The following is a 24,229-nucleotide window of genomic DNA, read 5'->3' as shown; positions in this document are numbered from 1 at the left end:
ATCAAGTCCAACCTGGCACCACAGACCTCATGACTAAACCATGGCACCAAGTGCCACAGCCAATCCCCTCTTGAACACCTCCAGGGATGGGGACTCCACCACCTCCCTGGGCAGCACATCCCCATAGCCAATCTCTTTCTGGGAAGAAATTTCTCCTCACCTCCAGCCTAAACCTCCCCTGGCACAGCTTGAGACTGTGTCCTCTTGTTCTGGTGCCGGGTGCTTGAGAGAAGAGCCCAACCCCCACCTGGCTACAACCTCCCTTCAGAGCAAGAAGGTCTCCCCTGAGCCTCCTCTTCTCCAGGCTAAGCAACCCCAGCTCCCTCAGCCTCTCCTTGTAGAGCTGTGCTCAAGGCCTTTCACCAGCCTTGTTGCAGAGGTGATGGGCACAGATTACCAACACCACAGAGAGTGCAGGAGCCAGTGAGCAGCAGTGTCCAATGAGGGCCAGAGGCAGTAGGTGGCAAAGGCAAGAAGGAGGAAACAAGCAGCAGTGAGACTGAAACTGTCACCGATGCAGATCCAGCAGGGGGCTGCAGCCAAGCTGCCCGAGAAGCTGAGTGCTCAGAAGATTCAGAGACTTCCTTATGGAGGCCCAAGCAGAGAGATGAGAGTGTGGGAGAGCTGCTGGACAAGGGATTGTGTGCAAGAAGCAGAAGTAGCCAAACTGTTCACAGGGAGATGAGGGACTCAGAAGAAAGAGGAAGAGGAATGCTGAGGACGATTTGCAGAGTAAGAGGATTCTTGAGAGCCCTTTTAGCTTTGAAACCTTACAAGGCTGCTGAGCAAGGACAGCTGGAGGCAGCTCTGCACCTGGAGGATCACAGAACTGTTAGGATTGGAAGGGACCTCAAGGCTCAGCCAGTCCCAACCCCCCTGCCCTGGGCAGGGACACCTCACACCACAGCAGGTTGCTCACAGCCACCTCCAGCCTGGCTGCAAACACCTCCAGGCAGGAGGCTTCCACCACCTCCCTGGGCAGCCTGTGCCAGGCTCTCACCACCCTCCTGGGCAACAACTTCTTCCTCACAGCCAATCTCCATCTCCCCACTTCTAGTTCTGCTCCATCCCCCCCCAGTCCTATCCCTCCCTGACCCCCTCCAAAGTCCCTCCCCAGCTTGCTTGCAGCCCCCTGCAGCTCCTGGAAGGCCACCAGAAGGTCTCCTGGGAGCCTTCTCCTCTCCAGCCTGCACAGCCCCAACTCCCTCAGTCTGTCTCCATAGCAGAGGAGCTCCAGCCCAGGATGGAGATGGCTCAGGCCACACAGAGGATCATTTCTGTCACCAGCACTGTGTTGCAGCCACTTGTAGCAGAGCTCATGCTCTTCCAGGCTGGCTGATGTCCCGCCAGGGCCAGAGCTGAACCGTCAGGAAGCGACTGCAGCCTGGGTTGGGTTGCAGGGTGGGTTGGATGAGTTCAGCAATGACCCTCAAGTGCAGTGTGCTCCAACAAGTTCTTACAGTGAGGGTGGTGAAACGCTGCAACAGGTTGCCCAGAGAGGTGGGGGAGGCCCCATCCCTGGGGACATTCAAGGTCAAACTCATTTGGGTCCTGAGCAACCTGATCTAGTTAAGGACATCCCTGCTGCCTGCTGCCCTTCCAGGGTCCCTTCCAAGCTGGTGCACTCTGTGATTCTCTCAGAATCAATGAGTGGGGGAGAGGGAGGTGGGCCCAGTTTTGTTCTCAGTTACAGTGGTGTAAGCAGGCATGAAAGGGCCTCACCCAGCAGTGAGAGGGAGCTGCCTTTGTTCACTTTAGTGAGGCTAATGTGTCTGCTGCACGCCTCTCAAATTACTGCCTGCTTAGTTGAAAGGAAGAGCTGTTCCAATATTGATCACAAAGATGCTGGGGATGGAGCAGCACTTGAACCATTAATGCCTCTTTCTCATGCCCTGATGAGCCTTACCTCTAACATTCACCTGGCTGGGGAGGAGCACAGGGTGGCTCAGGCTGCCTCCCATCCTAAGCTGCTGGAATTCCACTCATGACTCGGATCACCCTGCAAGCCTTTGCAGGCAATGCAAAAGGCACCTGCTCCTCTTTCTGAGCCCTTTGAGGCCTGAAAGGCTGCTGGGAGAGGGTAGTTAGCTGCAGGTATTGTAAAGCAATCAATAAACTGTTCTAATTGGAAGCAGCTCCCTGCCCTGGATGCTTAACCACTGCCTGATGAGCTTTGCCTCTAACCCTCCCTGTGTGCTTGCAGCTCAGCCCAACGGCTTCACTGCAGACCTGAACACATCACTCTTGGACCAAAACACCTTGAAGATGGGCCTGAGGGACCCTGTTGTCCCTTGTTCCCAGGAACTGCAGCTTCCTCTTCAAAAGAGAGAAACCATTGCTCAGGGCACAGAGGCTTCAGAGAAGAGAGGTGCTCAGGGCTTTCACACTTGAAGAGGAAAGGCAATAAGCACAGGTCCTGAGTCCCTGTGTGCACACTGGGGACTCCCAGCCACACCTCCCCTCTCATTTGTCATCAGCCAGCCCCACACAAATCAAACTAGAGAGAAGTTCTTGGCAGTGAGGCTGGGGAGACTCTGGCACAGGCTGCCCAGGGAGGCTGTGGCTGCCTCCTGCCTGGAGGTGTTCAGGGCCAGGCTGGATGAGGCCTTGAGCAACCTGGGCTGCATCTGGATGAGCTTTGAGCTCCCTTCCAAGCCAACCCCTTCTGTGAATCTATGGGCTGTGGTTCTGTTGCTGGGAAAGCTTTTTTCCTCCTTGAAGGAAGAGTTGCCCCACAGAGTGAACTCTGCCTAAGCTTAGATTCCTCCTGGCTGAGCCTGCTGCTTCATCCATGGTGCCACCCTTCTGCTCCAGCTCTGAAAAACACTGCTGCAAAGCAAGGAGTGTGACTGCAGAGGGCAAGGGGGAGGCCTCATTCTGATGGGTGCTGCTGGTGTGGGTTTCACATTCCATGCTTTTTTCCAAGGCTGCTCCTTTCCCTCCACAGGCAGACACAGCCCAGGGCTCAGCTAATGACTGATGCCTGCTGCTCCCATGAGGGAAGGCAGTGCTGAGACGCTGTCCTCGGTGGCAGCCTGGCTAGCTCTAGTGTGGGGCTGAGAGCTGTCTCTTAGGAGCCAGAAAGCAAACAGCAAGCCTGGGCTGGGACTTCCCTTTCAGCAAGTCCTCTGCATTGCCCTAATCCTCCCACCAGTGCTGGGGGATGTAAGGGATAATGATTATTACTGAACACAGAAAATAACACTTGGCATTTGCACAGCACCATTCAGCTGCAGAGTGCTTCCCATAATTAACCATGCTGGGATTGCCTTCCCTGCACCACTGCAATCAGCTGCTGCTAAAGAGTTTTGGAGAAGAGATGTGAAAACCAATTATGGAGAGCAGTAAAAATGGAGGCCTGGGAGCTCTCCTCAGTGCCCAGCAGAGGCTTCAGGCTGGTGCTGCCCAGACAGCTCCTGCTCACATCACAGCAGCTCTGTGAGAGACGAGAGTGGTGCCACATGACTGCACAGGGCTGGAGGCTGGCACTGGCCTGCTGTCCTGGGGGCTCCTAACACCTGGCCAACTTTTCATCTGAAATCTAAAAGACTTGCACCAGAACAGGCTTCAAGGTCAAAGGTGTTGATAAGACACCAGAGCCTGACCTCCAGGTAATGGGTTTTCCACCCTACCTTTCCTCTCCACTTCTACACAGTTACTGAGGTGTCACAGAATCACACAGTGGTAGGGGGTGGAAGGGACCTGTGGAGACCATCAAGGCTAAGCCCCCTGCCAAAGCAGGGCCACCCAAAGCAGGGCCACCCAAAGCAGGGCCACCCAAAGCAGGCTACCCAAAGCAGGCTACACAGAAACACAGCCAGGTAGATTTTGAAAGCCTCCAGAGAAGGAGACTCCACAACCTCTCTGGGCAGCCTGCTCCAGGGCTCCAGCACCCTCACACCAAAGGAGTTTCTCCTCATGGTGAGGTGGAAGTGTCTGGGTTCCAGTTCATTGTTCTTCATCCTGTCATAGGACAGCACCAAAAGGAGCCTGGCACCTTCACCCTGACACCCACCCCTCAGGTATTTAGAATCACAGGATTGGCAGGGTTGGAAGGGACCTCAAGGCTCAGCCAGCTCCAAGCCCCTGCCATGGGCAGGGACACCTCACACCACAGCAGGTTGCTCACAGCCACCTCCAGCCTGGCTGCAAACACCTCCAGGCAGGAGGCTTCCACCACCTCCCTGGGCAGCCTGTGCCAGGCTCTCACCACCCTCCTGGGCAACAACTTCTTCCTCACAGCCAATCTCAATCTCCCCACTTCTGGTTCTGCTCCATCCCCCCCAGTCCTGTCCCTCCCTCACACCCCAGAGCAGAGGGGCAGGATCCTCTCCCTCCACCTCTGGCAATGGGCACTGGCAGCCCAGAAGGCCAAGGGCAGCTGAGCTGCCCTTGGCCTTCTGGGCTGCCAGTGCCCATTGCTGCCTTTCTGTCCCAGGCCTGATTCCTACCCCCCTCAGAGGTGTCCCAGACCCCTATCCCTCCCTGACCCCCTCCCAAGTCCTTCCCCAGCTTGCTTGCAGCCCCCTGCAGCTCCTGGAAGGCCACCAGAAGCTCTCCTGGGAGCCTTCTCCTCTCCAGCCTGCACAACCCCAACTCTCTCAGGCTGTCTGCAGAGCAGAGCAGCTCCAGCCCTCTGCTCCTCCTCGTGGCCCTGCTGTGGTCACCTTCCAGCCCCTCCAGAGCCTTCCAGAACTGGCCCCAGAGCTCCAGGTGGGGTGTCAGCAGAGTGGAGCTTATTCAGGTGCAGCCCCAGAAGCCAGAGGGGGAAGAGGAAGAGGAAGAAGGCGCAGGCTTACGTCGGTCTGGATGATGCTCCAGGCGTTGGTCAGGCCGATGTTGCCCTCGGTGCCGTACAGGTGGAGCCCTTTCTTCAGGTCCCGCTGGGCGTACTTGTCAATCTGCAACCAACAAGGGACACACAGCTCAGCACCTGCTCAGCACCACAGGCCATGGAGCAGGGAGATGCAGGGCACCAGCCCTGATCCCCACTGAATGCAGGAGGCCTGTCTCCAGCAGGGCTGAGATATGCACCACGCGAAGTACATGGAGTACATGTGTCCAGTTCTGGGCCCCTCAGTTTCAGAAGGACATTGAGAGACTTGAAGGTGTCCAGAGAAGGGCAACAAGGCTGGGGAGGGGTCTGGAGCACAGCCCTGGGAGGAGAGGCTGAGGGAGCTGGGGTTGCTTAGCCTGCAGAAGAGAAGGATCAGACCTCATTGCCCTCTACAACTACCTGGAAGGTGGTTGTAGCCAGGAAGGGGTTGGTCTCTTCTCCCAAGCACCCAGCAGCAGAACAAGAGGACACAGTCTCAAGCTGTGCCAGGGGAGGTTTAGGCTGGAGGTGAGGAGAAAGTTCTTCACTGAGCGAGCCGTTTGCCATTGGAATGTGCTGCCCAGGGAGGTGGTGGAGTCCCCATCCCTGGAGGTGTTCAAGGGGAGATTGGATGTGGCACTTGGTGCCATGGTCTAGTTGTGAGGTCTGTTGGGACAGGTTGGACTTGATGATCCTTGGGGTCTCTTCCAACCTTAGTTATACTGTGAGACTGTGAGGCTGGAGAAAAACCTCTAAGATCATCCAGTCCAAGCCTTAACCCAGCACTGCCAGCTCACCATCAAACCATGCCCCTCAGCTACACAGCTTTCCAAGCCCTTCAAGGATGGGGACTCCACCACTACCCAGGGCAGCCTCTTCCAGGGCTTGGCAAACCTTTTAGGGAAGAAATTTTTCCTCACCTCCAACCTAAACCTCTGCTGGGGCAATCTGAGGCCATTTCTTCTTGTCCTATTGCTTGGGAGCTGGGGTTGCTTAGCCTGCAGAAGAGGAGGCTCAGGGGAGACCTTGCTCTCTCCAACTCCCTGAAGGGAGGCTGTAGCTAGGTGGGGGTTGGTCTCTTCTCCCAGGCACCCAGCACCAGAACAAGAGGACACAGTCTCAAGCTGTGCCAGGGAAAGTTTAGGCTGGAGGTGAGGAGAAAGTTCTTCCCAGAGAGAGTTGTTAGCCATTGGGATGTGCTGCCCAGGGAGGTGGTGGAGTCCCCATCCCTGCTGGTGTTCAAGAGGGGATTGGATGTGGCACTTGGTGCCATGGTTTAGTCATGAGGTCTGTGGTGAGAGGTTGGACTGGATGATCTTTGAGGTCTCTTCCAACCTTGGTGATACTGTGAGACTGTGAGAAGAGACCATCCCCTGCCTCACTCCAACCTCCTCCTTTTCTCCAGGCTAAGCAACCCCAGGCTGCTCCTCCCCAGCCCTGTTGTCCAAACCTTTCCCCAGCTTGGTTGCCCTTCCCTGGACACACTCCAGCACCTCAATGTCCTCCTTGTAGTGAGGGCCCAAAACTGAACCCAGTATTCGAGATGTGACCTCACCAGTGCCCAGCCCAGGGGCACAATCCCTGCCCTGCTCCTGCTGGCCACACCAGTGCTGATCCAGGCCAGGATGCTGGTGGCCTTCTTGGCCACCTGGGCACACAGTGGCTCAGCTTCAGCTGGCTAATGCACGTGGTCCTGCTCTGGCAGGAGGGCTGGACTCGAGGATCTTTGGAGATCCTCTCCAAGCCCTGTGTGACCTTTGAGCCAGCACAACAAAGACCTCAGCACTCCAAACCCTGTCAGCACTTCCTTTTGGATGACTACCTTGAACTGTAGCTGCTGTGCTTCTGCTTTGTCATGATCATGTAAACTCTAGTGCCTGCCCCTCTTGCACTGCTCATGCCAGCTGAGTGGGGCCCAGAATGAAGCAACCACTGTGAGCTGACAGAGGGGACAAAGCTGTTCTGCTCCTAACCACAGGCTTGAGTTTTCCTTCTGCTGTGTTCAGTCAGAATGGTGCTCATGTGCTCCTGGAAGAAAGGAAATATGGATGCAAAGAACCTTTACAGAGGAGCTTTCAACCCACTGCATCACAATGGTTATGAGGTAAAGGTGAAGTCATCCAGCAATGTGGCTCCACAAAGAACTGGGAGCTCCAAACTTCAGCATGCCCAAGAAACCCCTGCTCTACATGCCAAGGGTTCTGCTTGCTCTCCCCAGGTCTTTGCCTCCACCATCCTGCTAAGCCACCACTGAAACAGCTTTGTCTGTCCAGCAGATCCAGGGAGGTTCTCCTCGCCCTCTGCTGTGCCCTGCTGAGGCCACACCTGGAATACTGCATCCAGCTCTGGGCTCCCCAGCTCAGGAGGGACAGGGATCTGCTGGGGAGAGGCCAAGGGAGGGCTGCAAGGATGCTGAAGGGACTGCAGCACTGCCTGGGGAGGAGAGGCTGAGAGCCCTGGGGGTGTGCAGTCTGGAGAGGAGAAGGCTGAGAGGGATCTGATCAATGCCTATCAATAGCTGAGGGCTGGGGGTCAGGAAGAAGGGACAGGGCCAGGCTCTGCTCAGCTGCACCCTGGACAAGGGGCAATGGGTATAAACTCCAGCACAGGAGGTTCCACCTCAACATGAGGCAGAGCTTCTCATTGTGAGGGTCCCAGAGGCCTGGAGCAGGCTGCCCAGAGAGGTTGTGGAGCCTCCTGCTCTGGAGCCTTCCCAGCCCTGTCTGGATGTGTTCCTGTGTGACCTGTGCTGGATTCTATGCCCCTGCTCTGGCAGGGGGATTGGACTTGATGATCTCCAGAGGTCCCTTCCAACCCCTAACATCCTCTCATCCTGTGACCCTGAACATCTCACTTGCACCCTGTGATAGGACAAAGGGCAATGGATAGAAACACAAGCACAAGAGCCAGAGCAGCTGCTGACACTGATTGCTAAGCTTGCCCCTGCCTGCCACTGCAGTCCCCTCAAGAGGTGGCTGTGGCTCAAGGCAGGACTCCTCAACTCTGCTCAGCTGCACCCTGTGACAGGACAAGGAGCAAGGGATGGAAACTCCAGCACAGGAGGCTCCACCTCACCAGGAGGAGAAACTTCTGCACTGTGAAGGTCCCAGAGCCCTGGAGCAGGCTGCCCAGAGAGGCTGTGGAGTCTCCTTCTCTGGAGCCTTCCCAGCCCTGTCTGGATGTGCTCCTGTGTGACCTGTGCTGGATTCTCTGCTCCTGCTCTGGCAGGGGGGGAGGTTGGACTTGAGGATCTTTGGAGGTCCTCTCCAAGCCCTAAGATCCTGTGTGAACTTTGAGGCAGCACAACAAAGATCTCAGCACTTCCAACCCTGCCAGCACTTCCTTTTGGATGACTACCTTGAACTGTAGCTGCTGTGCTCCCACTTTGTAATTATCATGTAAACTGCTTCTGATTTTACACAGAGCCTACACACAGCCACTGCTACCTTAATTAGAAGAGAAAACCAAAGCTGAAAGGTGTCATTAAATTTGGAATTAGTTGAGAAAATTATAGGCAATAAATGATAAACTCCTGGGGGGGAGTCCTGGCATGCTTTTAAGCATTAGGCTGCACTGGGGTTTGGCTCTTCACTCATCCACAGCTCCCTGGGTCTCAGCTGGAGCTGCTGTGGTCTCAAGCAGAGCCAGCAATTAGGCTGGAAGGGGATGGTCGTGTCTGAGGGAGGCTTAGAAACGTAGTCCAGGGTCCCACAGTGGTAGTGAGATCAACCAGGTGTAGATAAACTACATCATGTTCTGAAAGGTGAGGTGAAGAGGAACAGCATAGCTGACAGAAGGGGTTACATAATTCACAGCAGCACTCAGCTTGGAACAAAGCCTCAGCATCACCAAGTCCAACCCAGAACCCTGCTCTGCAAGGCTCAGCCCTAAACCAGAGCCCCAAGGACCACATCCAAGCCACCTTTAAACACCTCCAGGCTTGGGGACTCCACCACCCCCCTGGGCAGCACATTCCAGTCCCTGACCACTCTTGCTGGGGAAAAGTTCTTCCTGCTGTCCAGTCTGAACCTCCCCAGGGGCAGCTTGAGGCCATTGCCTCTTGTTCTGTCACTAATGACCTGGGAGGAGAGACCAGCAGCAACCTCTCCACAACCTCCTTTCAGGCAGTCATAGAGAGCAATGAGGTCTCCCTCAGCCTCCTCTGTTTCACTCTAACCATCCCCAGCTCCTTCAGTCTCTCCTCACCAGATTTATCCTCCAGGCCCTTCCCAGCTTCCTTGCCCTGCTCTGCCCTGGCTCCAGCACCTCCACATCTCCCTTTGAGCTGCCCAGAGCTGGACACAGCACTCTTGGTGTGGCCTCCCCAGAGCTGAGTCCCAGGGGACCATCCCCTCCCTGCTGCTCTGGACACAGCATTGCTGATCCCAGCCAGGAAGCCTTTGGCTTTCTTGGCCCCCTGGGCACACTGCTGGCTCCTGTTCAGCTGCTTGGCCATCAGCAGCCCCAGGTCCCTTCCTGCCAGCAGCTTTCCAGCCACACTGCCCCAAGCCTGGAGCCTTGCTTGGGGTTGTTGTGCCCCAAGGGCAGGACCTGGCACTTGGCCTTGCTGAAGCTGCTCCTGGGAACCTTGGCCATGGATCCAACCTCTCCAAGTGCCTCTGCAGAGCCTCCCTGCCCTGGTGCAGATCAACACTCAGCATCTAACTTGGTGTCATCTGATAACTGACTGCTGACAGAGTCTGTGTCCTCATCAAGGTCATCAATAAAGATATCAAACAGAAGTGGTCCCAGCACTGAGCTTTGAGGAACACCACTTGTGACTGGCCACCAGCTGGGCTTAACCCCACTGACCACCACTCTTTGGGCCCTTTCCCCCTGGCAGTGCTGCATCCAGCAGGGTCTCTGCTCATCCAAGCCACGAGCAGCCACTTTGTCCACGAGAAGTCTGTGGGACAGTTCTCCTTCAGAGGTTTCCAGCTGACCTCCTCAAAGGCACCAAAGAGTGCTGCTGAGAGCAGCTGACTGCAACCCTCCTTTCCCCAGAGCCACTCCTTGAAGCACTCATCATCTCCTGCTTGCTTATGCTGCTCTTCATCCTCACCTCGAGGTACCCTTGTGCAGCACAGCTGAGCCTGCAGCCCTTTGGCACCAGGGGAAAGGGGACCCAGGCTTTGGCCTCTGCTCTCCTGTCACTTCTGTCTGCAGCTGAGGTGCCAGCATGAGGCCCTTCCTGTCTCTGGCTGCCCTGTTTCTAGCCAGTTACAAAAGCCTTTTTTCCCCTTCCTTTTTAATTAATATTAATCAGCCATCTTGCAGGAATTAATCAGTGCAGAAGCAGCCCATGCCTTCTCAAAGCAGAGCTGATGCCAAACAAGATCACAGCCCTCATTCAGGCTGGGAGGAGGTAGAGGGCCCTCAGATTGCTGGGGCTGGAAAAGCCCTTTAGGAGCATCCAGTCCAAGCATTCTCTAACTCTGCCACATCTGGGGCTAACCCCCAGCCCTCAGCACCACAGCCCTGCCTCTTTTAAGCCCCTCCAGGGATGGGGATGGAACCACCCTCCCTGGGCAGTCTGTGCCAGGCTTTGAGAGCTCTTCCATGGAAGCAGAATGGTACTGGTAAGAAGTTGGTTTATGGGCCCTTAACTGCCAAATGTCAGCAAAACTCTGGCAATGTCTCCTACCAAAACCTTGCAAGACCTTGGAGTTGCTTGGGTTGGAAGAGACCTTTAAGATCACTGAGTCCAGCTGTCCTCTAACTCTGGCCAAGGCTGGGGCCAAACGGTGTCCCTCAGCACCACAGCTCTGCCTCTTTGAAACACCTCCAGGGCTGGGGACTCAGCCACCTCCCTGAGCAGCCTGCTCCAGGTTTTGAGAACCCTTTCAGTCCAGAAGTGTTTTTTTTTCTCATGTCCAACCTAAACCTCCCCTGGTGCAACTCGAGGCCATTTCCCTCATTCTGTCACTTGTTCCTGTGGTGAAGAGCCCAACCCCCACCAGGCTCCAACCTCCTTACAGGGAGCTGTAAAGAGTGAGAATCACAGAAAGCTGGGTTGGAAGGGACCCCAGGGATCACCTCCAGCCTTTCTAGGTGATAGGGTGGTTGAAATGAGATGTCTCATTTCACCCTGTCAACCTGAGTCTTAAACCTAGACAATGCAGGGCAATCCACTGCTTCCCTTGGGAGACCTCTCCCCTGTGCCTCCTTTTCTCCAGGCTGAACACCCCCACACCTCTCCCTGCACTGCTGTCACAAGCACACTGCCCTCTGCATCAGTGACCTCTGCACAAGGTTACAGGGTGGATGCTTTTCCCCCCTCACTGAAGCACTGTGTGAAGCTCCAGACATATGATTCCTACCAGCTTAGAGCAGGAAGGGGGGGAAGCAAAACTCAGCACCTCTTCGTGGAGCAGAGCTGGCAAATCCTCCTCCAGGAGGAGGATTTCCTGCTGATCTCAATGCTGTTCCTTCCTCAGCATGTTCTGAGAGTAGCAGGAACTTCTCAATGTGCCTTTCCTTGGGTTGTGTGTTTGATGGCAATTCAAGCTCACCTCCCCCTCCCCCCCACTGCCTCTGCTGCCTTCAGCTGGAGCTTTGCAGAGAACGATCTTCCTGGGGCTGAAATGCTGCACCTCAGGGACTCCTCACTCTGCCTCCTGGCAGATGATCCCAGTCAGCATTCACCACTCTCTCAGCCTCTTGTTTGTGTCTGCTCCCAGGCCCCAGCCAGGCAAAATGCCTGTGGCAAAAGCAGGGCTTGGAAGAGCTGTAGGAAACCTTCTGCTGTGTGAATCTGCTGGGCTCTCCCACACCTGAGTCAGGCCCTTCACAAAGCACAACTCAATCTAGTGCTGGAGCACCATGAAGCACACCAGCACCTCTCTGGGGCTCTAAATGAGATGCCTCTTTTCAGTCATGTGGAACACACCAGACATGCCCTTAGAAGAAAGAGTTTCTGAAAGGTTGAGCACTAAAAACCTTTTATCAACCTAGAAGGGAAGCAGAGAAAAATGCTTTCCCTGCTTGAATAGAATAGAATAGAATAGGATAGGATAGGATAGGATAGGATAGGATAGGATAGGATAGGATAGGATAGAATAGAATAAACCAGGTTGGAAGAGACCCTCAAGATCATCAAGTCCAACCCATCATCCAACACCACCTAATCAACTAACCCATGGCACCAAGCAGCCTACCAAGTCTCCTCCTGAACACCTCCAGGGATGGGGACTCCACCACCTCCCTGGGCAGCACATCCCAATGGGCAATCACTCTCTCTGTGTAGAACTTCCTCCTAACCTCCAGCCTAAACCTCCCCTGGTGCAGCCTGAGACTGTGTCCTCTTGTTCTGGTGCTGCTTGCCTGGGAGAAGAGCCCAACCTCTGCCTGTCTCCAACCTCCCTTCAGGGAGTTGCAGAGAGCAATGAGGTCTCCCCTGAGCCTCCTCTTCTGCAGGCTAAGCAACCCCAGCTCCCTCAGCCTCTCCTCCCAGGGCTGTGCTCCAGACCCCTCCCCAGCTTTGTTGCCCTTCTCTGGACACCTTCCAGCATCTCAACCTCCTTCCCAAACTGAGGGGCTGGATTCACTGGCCAGCAGGTGAAAGGTGTAAGCTCCAAGCTGCCATCTCACCCATGCCACTTCCTATGGCTGCTGCCTTCAGACCCACTGGAGGCTTGCTCATGCTTAGCAGCACCTTGGGATTTCAGAGGTGCTTCTACTAATGTCAGCCCAGTGTGTCCTGTGGCTTAGGGTGGCAACCCATGCCTGCAAGAGAACCGCTTCTTGGAGCAGGGCATGCCCAGTGCTAACACTCCATCTAAGGCAAGATCCTTTTCCCACTGCAATGAGCACCCAGGTTTTCCTCAGTGACTTCCAGCAGGCACTAATTTGCCTCTTAAATCTCTCACTGTGCTGCTGAAAAGGTGTTCTCAAACACATACACCAAGGCAGAGAGGTTGTGTGCACAGGGCTTCAGGCAGTGAAGAGAAAGCTCCTAGAGAAAGCTTCTAGATCCATAGAATGGTTTGGGATGGAAGGGAGCTCAAAGCTCAGCCAGCTCCAAGCCCCTGCCATGGGCAGGGACATCTCCCACCAGCACAGGCTGCTCAGGGCCTCATCCAGCCTGGCCCTGAACACCTCCAGGCAGGAGGCAGCCACAGCCTCCCTGGGCAGCCTGTGCCAGAGTCTCCCCAGCCTCACTCTCAACCATTTCTTCCTCCTCTCCACTCTCAGTCTCCTCTCTCCCAGCTCAAAGCCATTGTCCCTTGTCCTGGCACTCCAAGCCCTTGTCCAAAGCCCCTCCCCATTTTTCCTATAGTCCCCTTCAGGTACTGGAAAGCTTCTCTGAGGTCTCCCCAGAGCCTTCCCTTCTCCAGGCTTCCCCCAGGATGCAGCAGGCCTGGAGAGAAACAGGCACAGGGGCCAAGAAATGTGGCTGGAGGCAGCTGATGCGGAACGGGCAGAGATCTGTCTGAGCCTCCCTTGAACTGCAGCTGTGACAAAACACCCCTGCCTAAATCTCACTAAAGCCTGTGCAGAAATTCTGTCCAAATTAAAAAAAGGTTCCTCCTTAATCTGTATTCCCTGGAGGCAGCTACTTAAAGCTGGAGCAGTTTCTGTGTGAGGCTTGTTCTGCTGTCAGCTCCGTCCCCTCGGCAAGCCGGCGCCTCTGAGCAGGCTGCTGGCTGGCTGGCTGACAAGCCCAGCTGCAGAAGCCAGCATCCTTCAAGAGGACAGAGAGCTGTCAGACTGCACCTTGCCTCCTTGAGTAAGACAAGCCAGGGATAATTGAGGCTGAGATAAAACCCGTGTAGCAGCAGCAACAACAACCACCACCCCCTCAGCACAGACACGGGCTGGCTGAGAGCGCTGCAGAAGCCGCCCGTGCTGCAGGCACCGGCGAGCATCGCTGCTGCTGCCGCCTGCTCTGGGCTACAGCTGGGGGCTTGCTGTGGCCACCTCAGCTCCTGGGGATGCTCTCTCTGTCTAAATGAGAGGCTTGGAGTTTCTCAGGTGATAGAAGGAGAGGAAATGGGCTGAAACTGTGGCAGGGTAGGGTTGGGTTGCAGAGGAGGAAACCTTTCCTTGCTGCAAGAGTGGTCAGGGCTTGGCTCAGGCTGCCCAGGGAGGTGGTGGAGTCCCCATGGCTGGAGGGGTTCCAGAAATGTGGGGACATGGCACCTGGGGCCATGGTTTGATGGCCATGGTGGGGTTGGGTTGCTGGTTGGACTGGGTGAGCTTGGGGGTCTCTTCCAACCAAACCAATTCTACGAGCCTGTGATTCTCTCCACTGTGTTCCCTGTGCTGTGGAAGGGATTTGTACCATCTGTGTGTTTGCACAGCTTCTCAGAGGTCTCTGCTGGTCTCTAGGAGCATGAAGCTTTTAGGCTTCAAGGTGAGGGACTGGCAGAGGCTGCCCAGGGAGGTGGTGGAGTCCCCATCCCTGGAGGTGTTCCAGAAATGTGGGGGACGTGGCACTTGGGGACATGGTTTGGTGGCCAGGGTGGTGCTGGATTGATGGTTGGACTGGGTGATCTCAGAGGGACTTCCCAACCAAACCAATTTGGTGGGATTCTACTTCCTGCTAAGGCATGCAGCAGAAGACAAGCACTGCCCTTTGAGCAGGCAGCCCTGGAGGCTTGCTGCTGACACAGAGGAGGGAGCATTTTGGACCCAGACTTCTTGGGCAGACAACGAAGCTGTCTGTGTGCAATAATTCCAGCTAATCTGAGGTGAGACCTTGATCAGCCTCAAGCTAGACCAATACTGAAGAGACACAGTCCTTCCACTGTCCCAGCACCCTGAGAGGGAAGGCAGCTTTGCTCTCTAGAAGGAAAGCCAAAAAGAAGGCTCCTGGGGAGATCCTTATTAGCTCCTTTTCAGCTCAGTGGCAGCAGGAGATGTGACTACGACTCTGGCACAGCCTGTAGGCAAAGGGCAGAGGATGCCAGCAGTGCCCCAAGCTTTCTAACCTGCAGGTAAATGGAGACTTTTAATTTCAAGCCTCAGTGCTTCCTGGCCACACCAGGAACAATAATTCCACCCAACAAGGCCCCTAGACCAGACAAAGCCTCTCAGCAGCCTTTCAATATCAGCAAGTAAACACTCCTGACCTTTCTGGTGATTGCTTTCCCTGCCTCTCTGCCTCCCCCCACCAGAAGTGGAGAGGCTGGAAGGGAATGACAAAACACCCAATAGTTTTCCCCCCACCAGGCCAAACTTTTAATTTAACACCTTGGTAATCACTCTCTACAAATAGCAGGGGCTGGGGAATCGAATGGGACCAGAAAGTGCCTCATCTATAAGGTCATTCCTGGGGCCCTCTTGCCTGCTTAAGAAGAGATGGGATTGATTATTCCAACAGGTAAGGCTGCTTGTAAATGAGCTGTCCCCAAGCCTGCCCATAAGAAGCTGAGGGCAGTGTGTGCTCTCCTCACCACTCAGACCATCCTCACACCTTAAAGAAAGCCTTCCCTAGGCAGCATCCTGCCCTGGATCAGCAATGGTGTGGCCAGAAGGAGCAGGGCAGCGATCATCCCCCTGTACTGGGCACTGGTGAGGCCACAGCTTGAGTGCTGGGCTCAGTTTTGGGTCCCTCACTTCAAGAAGGACATTGAGGAGCTGCAGCAGGTCCAGAGAAGGACAACCAAGCTGGGGAAGGGTCTGGGGAACAGGGCTGGGGAGGAGCAGCTGAAGGACCTGGTGGTGTTCAGCCTGGACAAAAGGAGGCTTGAGGGAGATCTTCTCCCTCTCTACAACTCCCTGAAAGGAGGTTGGAACTAGGTAGGGATTGGCCTCTTCACCCAAGTGACAGGAGACAGAATGAGGGAACTGGCCTCAAATTGCACCAGGGGAGGGTTAGGTTGGACATGAGAAAAAACTTCTTCCCTGAAAGGGTTCTCCAAGCCTGGCACAGGCTGCCCAGGGAGGTGGTTGAACCCCATCCAGGAAGGGGCTTCAAAGAGACAGAGGTGTGGTGTTGAGGGCCAGGGTTTAGCTGGAGCTCTAGGCTAAAGCCTTGCTAGAATCAGAGAATGGTTGGACTGCATGATCCCAAAGGGCTTTCCCAACTGAAATGGTTTGAGGTTTCTCTGTGAAGAGGGATCCTGCACTCCTGAACAGCCACAGCAACCCCAGGCAGTGCTACAGGCTGGGGGCAGAGTGGCTGAGAGCAGCCAGGCAGAGAGGGACCTGGGGGTGTTGATTGACAGCTGCCTGAACATGAGCCAGCAGTGTGCCCAGGGGGCCAAGAAGGCCAATGGCATCCTGGCCTGCATCAGGAAGAGTGTGGCCAGCAGGAGCAGGGAGGTCATTGTGCCCTGTGCTCAGCACTGCTTAGGCCACAGCTTGAGTCCTGTGTCCAGTTCTGGGCCCCTCAGGTTAGGAAGGAGGTTGACTTGCTGGAAGGTGTCCAGAGAAGGGCAACAAAGCTGGGGAGGGGTCTGGAGCACAGCCCTGGGAGGAGAGGCTGAGGGAGCTGGGGTTGCTTAGCCTGCAGAAGAGGAGGCTCAGGGGAGACCTTCTTGCTCTCTACAACTCCCTGAAGGGAGGTTGTAGCCAGGTGGGGGTTGGTCTCTTCTCCCAGGCAACCAGCACCAGAACAAGAGGACACAGTCTCATGCTGTGCCAGGGGAGGTTCAGGCTGGATGTTAGGAAGAAATTCTTCCCAGAGAGAGAGATTGGCCATGGGAATGTGCTGCCCAGGGAGGTGGTGGAGTCCCCACCCCTGGAGGTGTTTAGGAGGAGACTTGACAGGGTGCTTGGTGCCATGGGTTGGTTGATTAGTTGGTGTTGGGGGATAGGTTGGACACGATGATCTCAAAGGTCTCTTCCAACCTGGTCTATTCTATTCTATTCTATTCTATTCTATTCTATTCTATTCTATTCTATTCTATTCTATCCTATCCTATCCTATCCTATTCTATTCCACTCCATTCCATTCCATTCCATTCCATTCCATTCCATTCCATTCTATTCCATTCCATTCCATTCCATTCTATCTGCACACCTGCATTAGCAGAACTGCTCTGCCCTGGTTCAGCTCTCCCCCCAGCTCCAGTCACTTCCAACCAAAACAAAGCCAGGATCTTGGAAGAGTTTATTCAGAGCCATTGCCTGAGTTTTGCTGATGTCTGGAGGGTAAGTTCCAACAAACCAGCTCCTTGTCAGCAGCCTCACTGTTACCCAGCACCTCCAGGGTGCTGTGCTCAGCTCTGTGGCTTCTACCTTCCTCCCTTCTCCCCAGCTGCAGGATTTAACATGTTTTTGCTGGCCACTGCTTCCTCCAGCAGCAAACTGCTCGCTCAGTGAATTCTCCTGTCCTAGTTTGACTGCAGAAATCTGTGTCAGGAGTCAACCCCTTTACAGATGTTCCAAACTTCAGTCAGTCAGCTCCAATGCTCATTGGCTCCAGCAGTGTTTGATGCCCTGCCACTGACTGGGTAGCTTCAGAGGAAAAGCAGAGAGCAGAGGAACAGAAGATCACAGGAGATGGCCTGGGAGTGGGAAGGAGAAGGAAACACTGTGAATCATGCTGGCTTGGGTTAGCTGAGGTGAGAGCTGTCAGTTGTGCCCCAGGCTTCCAACCTGGCCTTGGAAAGCCTCTGTTTCTGAACACAGAATACAGAATTCACCAGGTGGGAAAAGACCTCAGAGATCATCAAGTCCAACCTATCACCCAGCACCATCTGATCAACTAAACCATGGCACCAAGTGCCTCATCCAGGCTCTTCCTAAACACCCTGGGCAGCACATTCACAGTATCACAGTATCACAAAGGTTGGAAGAGACCCCAAGGATCATCGAGTCCAAGCTGTCTCCACAGACCTCATGACTAAACCATGGCACCAAGTGCCACATCCAATCCCCTCTTGAACACCTCCAGGGATGGGGACTCCACCACCTCCTTGGGCAGCACATTCCCATGGCCAATCTCTCTTGCTGGGAAGAATTTCTTCCTAACACCCAGCCTGAACCTCCCCTGGCACAGCTTGAGGGTGCTGCTGGGGGAGAAGCTGGCCAGGAGCCAGCAGTGGGCACTGGCAGCACAGAAGGCCAAGGGCAGCCTGGGCTGCAGCCAAAGCAGTTTGGCCAGAGCTGGAGAGAGGAATCCTGCCCCTCTGCTCTGCTCTGGGGAGACCTCACCTGCAGTGCTGGGTCCAGATATGGGGCTCCCAACACAAAAAGGACCTGGAGCTGCTGAAGCAGGTCCAGAAGAGGCCACAAAGATGATCAGAGTGCTGGAGAACTTTTCCTATGAAGACAGGCTGAAAGAGTTGGGGCTTTTCAGCTTGGAGAAGAGAAGATTCCAGGGAGACCTTAGAGGAGCATTTCAGTACCTGAAGGGGACCTACAAGAAGGTTGGGGAGGGACTGTTCAGAAGGGATAGGATGAGGGGCAATGGTTTGAAACTGGAGCAGGGCAGAGTTAGGTTGGACATCAGGAGGAAGTTCTGCCCAGGGAGGCTGGGGAGACTCTGGCACAGGCTGCCCAGGGAGGTGCTGGAGGCCCTGTCCCAGACTCCCTGTGTCCCTGGGCAGCCTGTTCAAGCTGGAGCTGTCCCTGCTGCCTGCAGGGGGGGTGGACAGGACGCCCTTGGAGGCTCCCTTCCCACCCAATGCAATCTGTGAATTCTTGGCTTGCTGCTTCTTGTTTCAGAGGTGCCTGAACGCTGCAGCCAGCAGAGGGGAAGGAGGGCTGGGCAAAGCCAGGCAGGCAAATCAAATCAGCTCCCTACACAGAAGGCTGACAGTGCAAATTAATTACCAGGATGTTGAGGCAATCCTTCTAGAGCATTGTGCATCTGGAGTGACAAAAGCCTCACCAGCAGTGGAAGGCTTTCAGGTGGGTGAACACTGAAGTGCATCTTTTTTGTGACACACCTAATTACTTCTCCAGCATGCAGCAGCAGACATCTTATGCTGATCCCATGGGAGGAACCTTTTATTTACAGAGAAATAAGCTCTGCTTCAGATGATTCAGCTGGTTGGAAAAGCAAATCATAGCATCAAAGAATCAGTCAGGGTTGGAAGGGACCATAAGGATCATCTAGTTCCACCCCCCCTGCCATGGGCAGGGACACCCCACACTAGATCAGCCTGGCCAGAGCCTCAGCCAGCCTGGCCTTAAACACCTCCAGGGACGGGGCCCCAACCACCTCCCTGCACAACCCATTCCAGGGCTCCACCACTCTCATGGGGAAGAACTTCCTCCTCCCCTCCAGCCTCAATCTCCCCACCTCCAGCTTCATTCCATCCCCCCTAGTCCTATCCCTGCCTGAGATCCTGAGCAGTCCCTCCCCAGCCTGCTTGGAGCCCCCTGCAGATCCTGGAAGGCCACAATGAGGTCACCTGGGAGCCTTCTCTTCTCCAGACTGAACAGCCCCAACTCCTTCAGTCTGTCCTCACAGCAGAGGTGCTCCAGCCCTCTGCTCCTCCTCCTGGCCCTGCTCTGGACACCTTCCAGCACCTCCAGATCCCTCTTGCAATAGGGGCTCCAGAGCTGGAGGCAGTACTGCAGGTGGGGTCTCCCCAGAGCTGAGCAGAGGGGCAGAATCCCCTCCCTGGCCCTGCTGGCCACACTTCTCTTGCTGCAGCCCAGGCTCTGCTTGGCTTTCCGGGCTGCAAGTGCACACTGAGAGCTCCTGCTGAGCTTCTCCTCCCCCAGCACCCCCAAGGCTCTCTCCTCAGGGCTGCTTTCCAGCCAGTCCCTGCCCAGCCTGCATTTGTGCCTGGGGTTGCCTCCACCCAGCTGCAGGACCCTGACACCAATGTCCTCAGCAGAGGGGGCACCCATCGTGAGCTAACGTTGCCATCGCTGCTGAGGAGCAGCTGAGGGCCCTGGGGTTGTGTAAGCCTGGAGCAGAGGAGGCTGAGGGGAGACCTCATTGCTCCCTGAAAGGAGGCTGCACTGAGGTGGGGGCTGGGCTCTTCTCCCAGGGAACAGTGACAGGACAAGAGGAAGTGGCCTCGAGTGGCACCAGAGGAGGTTCAGCTTGGGCCTTAGGAACAAATGCACTCCCTGAAAGGGCTGTTAAGCCTGGGGCAGGCTGCCCAGGGCAGTGGTGGAGTCCCCATCCCGGAGGGCTTTAGCAGCTGTGTAGATGTGGTGCTGAGGGACGTGGTGGTGGCCTGGCAGTGCAGGGTTAACAGCTGGAGGCGAGGATCTGAAAGGTCTCCTTCGCCCAAAGCAATCCTGTGGCCTTTAGCAGAGTGCAGCTCCCTTTTCAGTGGGCTTTCTGCATGGACCTGCTCCACAGAGGAGCTTCCAGCCCCTTTCCCCTCTTCTGTATCCCTCCAGCCCTCAGTAATGCTCCTCTGCCTTCACCCCACAGACCTCACCACCACCTCTCACAGCCCTCCTGCTCCTTCCAGCCGTCTTTCCCCAGACATTCCTTCCCAGCATGTCCCAGCAAGAGGTCATTCAGCCTGGATCTCTGCTGGCTTCAGGACCACAGCTGTGCCGTGGTGCAACAGCTCCTCTGGGCTGTGCTCACCTGCGGAGATCCCAGGTGCACTGCAGCCAGGCCAGCAGGAAAGGGGCAGGCACCTTCTCCCAGAGCCCAGGCTCCCACGGAGAACGCTCCCAGGATGTTTGTACTCAGCCTCTTTGCCTCTTTTTTTCGGTCTGAAGAGCAGACAATGCCTTGCCTTTGTCCCCAGCAAGCCCCAATATAACCTGAGAGAAGCAGACTGGGAGGGCTGCTAATCAACATGAAGCATGCTGTCTGAGCCTTTGCTTGCCAGGAGACAGGAAAGGTGGGGGCTGCCTTTGTGTTCCAAGTGCTCACAACCTGTTATCTCCATCGACACAGACCCCAAACCCCCCCACCACCCCCCAACCACCTAGGGATGCACCTGTCCATAGAGCCTGAGATCCAATTAGCTGCCACAAAGGCTGCAGGCCATGCAGAGGAGCCAGGCCAGCACTCTGTGGTGCAGGAGCTGATGACCAGGGTGTGATGAGCATGAGGAGCAGCAGTGACACTGGGCACAGGTGCTGTGAGGTGGGAGAGGGGCAGCCAGCAGTTCGCTCACAGAGATGAACCACCTGGCCCTGTGCCCACTGTGCCATTTGCTGCAGCCACCCCCTGGGACCAGCCTGGGCTTCAGTTATTTACAGCACTCATCTATGCAATCACAGAGCTGTCAGGGTTGGAAGGCACCTCAAGGCTCAGCCAGCCCCAAGCCCCCTGCCATGGGCAGGGACACCTCAAGGCTCAGCCAGTTCCAAGCCCCCTGCCATAGCCAGGGACACCTCAAGGCTCAGCCAATTCCAACCCCCCTGCCATAGCCAGGGACACCTCAAGGCTCAGCCAGCCCCAAGCCCCCTGCCATGGGCAGGGACACCTCAAGGCTCAGCCAGCCCCAAGCCCCCTGCCATGGGCAGGGACACCTCAAGGCTCAGCCAGCTCCAAGCCCCCTGCCATAGCCAGGGACACCTCAAGGCTCAGCCAGCTCCAAGCCCCCTGCCATGGGCAGGGACACCTCAAGGCTCAGCCATCTCCAAGCCCCCTGCCATGGGCAGGGACACCTCAAGGCTCAGCCATCTCCAAGCCCCCTGCCATGGGCAGGGACACCTCAAGGCTCAGCCAGTTCCAACCCCCTGCCATGGGCAGGGACACCTCAAGGCTCAGCCAGTTCCAACCCCCTGCCATGGGCAGGGACACCTCAAGGCTCAGCCAGCTCCAAGCCCCCTGCCATGGGCAGGGACACCTCAAGGCTCAGCCAGTTCCAAGCTCCCTGCCATAGGCAGGGACACCTCACACTGCAGCAGATTGCTCACAGCCACCTCCAGCCTGGCTGCAAACACCTCCAGCCATGAGGCTTCCACCACCTGCCTGGGTAACCTGTGCCAGGCTCTCACCATTTAGTTGAGAGGTGAATGAGAGAGCTTTGCAATGAGAGAGCTTTGCAATGAGAGAGCACCACTGAAGTATCAGGGGAGGTAAACCATCCCCTGGGCTCCCACCAGGCTGAGAGAAGAGGGACAAGTCCCACAGACCTTGTGTGGGCCACCTGCAAATCCATTTCTGCACATGAGATCATTCCTCTTACATTCACAGACTCACACAGTGCCAGCCTGGAAGGGAGCCCAGGGCTCATCTCCAACCTGTCTGGGGGCTGGAGCAGCTGCAAGGAGCTGGCCCAGCATCCTGCCAGGCTGAGCCTGCCCCCTGCCCAGTGCAGGGCATCCACTGCTGCCCCTGGGAGATGATTCCAGTGCCCAGCTGTGCCCATGGGGAACATTTCCCTCTGGAGCCCAATGGGAATGTGCCCAGCAGGGACTTGGCCCCAGCAGCCCATGGCTGCCCCAGGGGACTCTGTCCCAAGGGAGTCTCCATCCTCCTGCAGCCACCCTTGGTGCCCTGGTCTGTGGTGCTAAGGTCTGCCCTGAGCCTTCTCTGCTCCAGGCTGATCAAAGCCAGCTCTCAGCCTGTCCCCCCTGAGAGCTCTGCCAGTCCCCTGACCACTCCTGACTTTGGTGGGAAAAGAGAGGCCAAAGTAGAGACTTCTTCCACTGCTCTAAGGTACATACACAACCCTGCACAGGTCAAAACGATTCTACCCTAACCAGCCCAAGCCCCTGGTGACACCTGAACCCTGCTGGGGACCATGGGAAAGGCAGTTAGGGTCCCCATGGTCCATCACAGGCCTTGGCATTGCCACCTCTTGGTGGCAGAGCTGCTTTGAGCACAGTGCTGTGAGCTCCACCCGGGGTGAGCTGTAAAGCAAGAGGGCTGGTTGCATCCTGTCCTCAGGGGAAGGAATCTTCCTGATTGCTTAAGACAAAGGGAACAAAGGTCTGCTGCTCAGCCACCTTTCCCTGTGCTGGAACTAGAAGGCCCAGGAGCAGCCAAGCCAGCTCACAGCAGCCCATGGAAGGGGTTACCCTGCCTGGAAAGAGCCATGCAGTGGCAGCAGACTGAAGAAGCTGTGCCTTCTACAGCCAGGGAATGCTAATCCTTAGGGGCAGGTGAGATCTGCTCACAGCCTGCTTTCTCCTTCTGCAGATGTGCTTTCCCTGAAATTAACTCAGGGTCAATAATTAATGCTGCAAGGACTCCCATTGTCCTTGGAGGGAGCGGAGCAGCAGCAGTCAGGCTCACCACAGCAAGGTCCATGCCTGCAGTGATCAGAGAATCCCACACTGGGTTGGGAAGGACCTTTAAAGGCCATTTAATCCAACCCCCCTGCAGCCAGCAGGGACAGCCCCAGCCAGAGCAGGCTGCTCCCAGCCCCACACAGCCTGCCCTGCACTGCTGCCAGCCATGGGGCAGCTCCACCTCTCTGGGCAGCCTGGGCCAGGCTCTCCCCACCCTCAGCACCAAACATTTCTCCTTCTCTCCACTCTCAATCTCCCTCTTGCAGTTCCAACCATCCCCCCTTGGCCTGGCCCAACAGGCCCTGCTGTCCCCAGCTTTCTGATTGTCCCTTGAAGCACTGCAAGGCCACCAGAAGGTCTCCTGCCGCCTTCTCCAGGCTGAACGAGCCCAGCTCTCAGCCTGGCCTCACAGCAGAGAGCTTCCTGCCCTCTAACACCTTGCTTGAACCACAGTTGCAGTGATCTCTGCTCAGCTTGACAGTGGGAAAAGCAAACACTGAGGGCTTGGGAGGAACATCTGGTTGTAGAGGAACATCTGGCTACCCAGCATGACCTTTGGAGGAGTTCCCTGGCTTTACTTTGAAGGAAATGGAGCAGGCTCTCAATATCCTCCTGGCTAAGCAGCACAGAAGGTGGTAGAAATCTGCCTGGCTCCACTCAAATCATAGATTCAGAGAATCAGTAAGGTTGGGAAAGACCTCAGAGATCATCAAGTCCAAGCTGTCACCCAACACCTCATGACAACTAAACCATGGCACCAAGTGCCACATCCAGTCCCCTCCTGAACACCTCCAGGGATGGGGACTCCACCACCTCCCTGGGCAGCACATCCCCATGGCCAATCTCTCTTGCTGGGAAGAACTTTCTCCTCACCTCCAGACTAAACTTCCCCTGGCACAGCTTGAGGCTGTGTCCTCTTGTTCTGGTGCTGGCTGCCTGGGAGAAGAGACCAACCCCCACCTGGCTCCAACCTCCCTTCAGGGAGTTGTAGAGAGCAATGAGGTCACCCCTGAACCTCCTCTTCTGCAGGCTAAGCAACCCCAGCTCCCTCAGCCTCTCCTCACAGGGCTGTGCTCCAGACCCCTCCCCAGCCTTGTTGCCCTTCTCTGGACACCTTCAAGTCTCTCAATGTCCTTCTTAACCTGAGGGGCCCAGAGCTGGACACAGGACTCAAGGTGTGGCCTAAGCAGTGCTGAGCACAGGGCACAATGACCTCCCTGCTCCTGCTGGCCACACTCTTCCTGATGCAGGCCAGGATGCCCTTGGCCTTCTTGGCCCCCTGGGCACACTGCTGGCTCCTGTTCAGGCAGCTGTCAATCAGCACCCCCAGGTCCCTCTCTGCCTGGCAGC

The 24,229-nt window shown here is 55.9% G+C and overlaps 1 protein-coding gene across 3 annotated transcripts in view; it reads right to left on the bottom strand.

Annotated features, from left to right (window-relative positions):
• TSPAN4 (tetraspanin 4) overlaps window positions 1-24,229 on the bottom strand; it is a 393,869-nt gene that overhangs the window by 8,109 nt on the left and 361,531 nt on the right. For all 3 annotated transcript variants that reach the window (XM_054171779.1, XM_054171780.1, XM_009904392.2), the window contains one exon: window positions 4,800-4,901. In XM_054171779.1, the coding sequence (XP_054027754.1) occupies window positions 4,800-4,901 (102 nt within the window). The remainder of the gene's footprint in view (window positions 1-4,799; window positions 4,902-24,229) is intronic.

Source organism: Dryobates pubescens, chromosome 22, assembly GCF_014839835.1.
Source record: "Dryobates pubescens isolate bDryPub1 chromosome 22, bDryPub1.pri, whole genome shotgun sequence".
NCBI classification, from domain to species: Eukaryota; Metazoa; Chordata; class Aves; order Piciformes; family Picidae; genus Dryobates; species Dryobates pubescens.
Note: the sequence above shows the minus strand (reverse complement) of the source record. Positions and strands in the feature narration are given on the sequence as shown.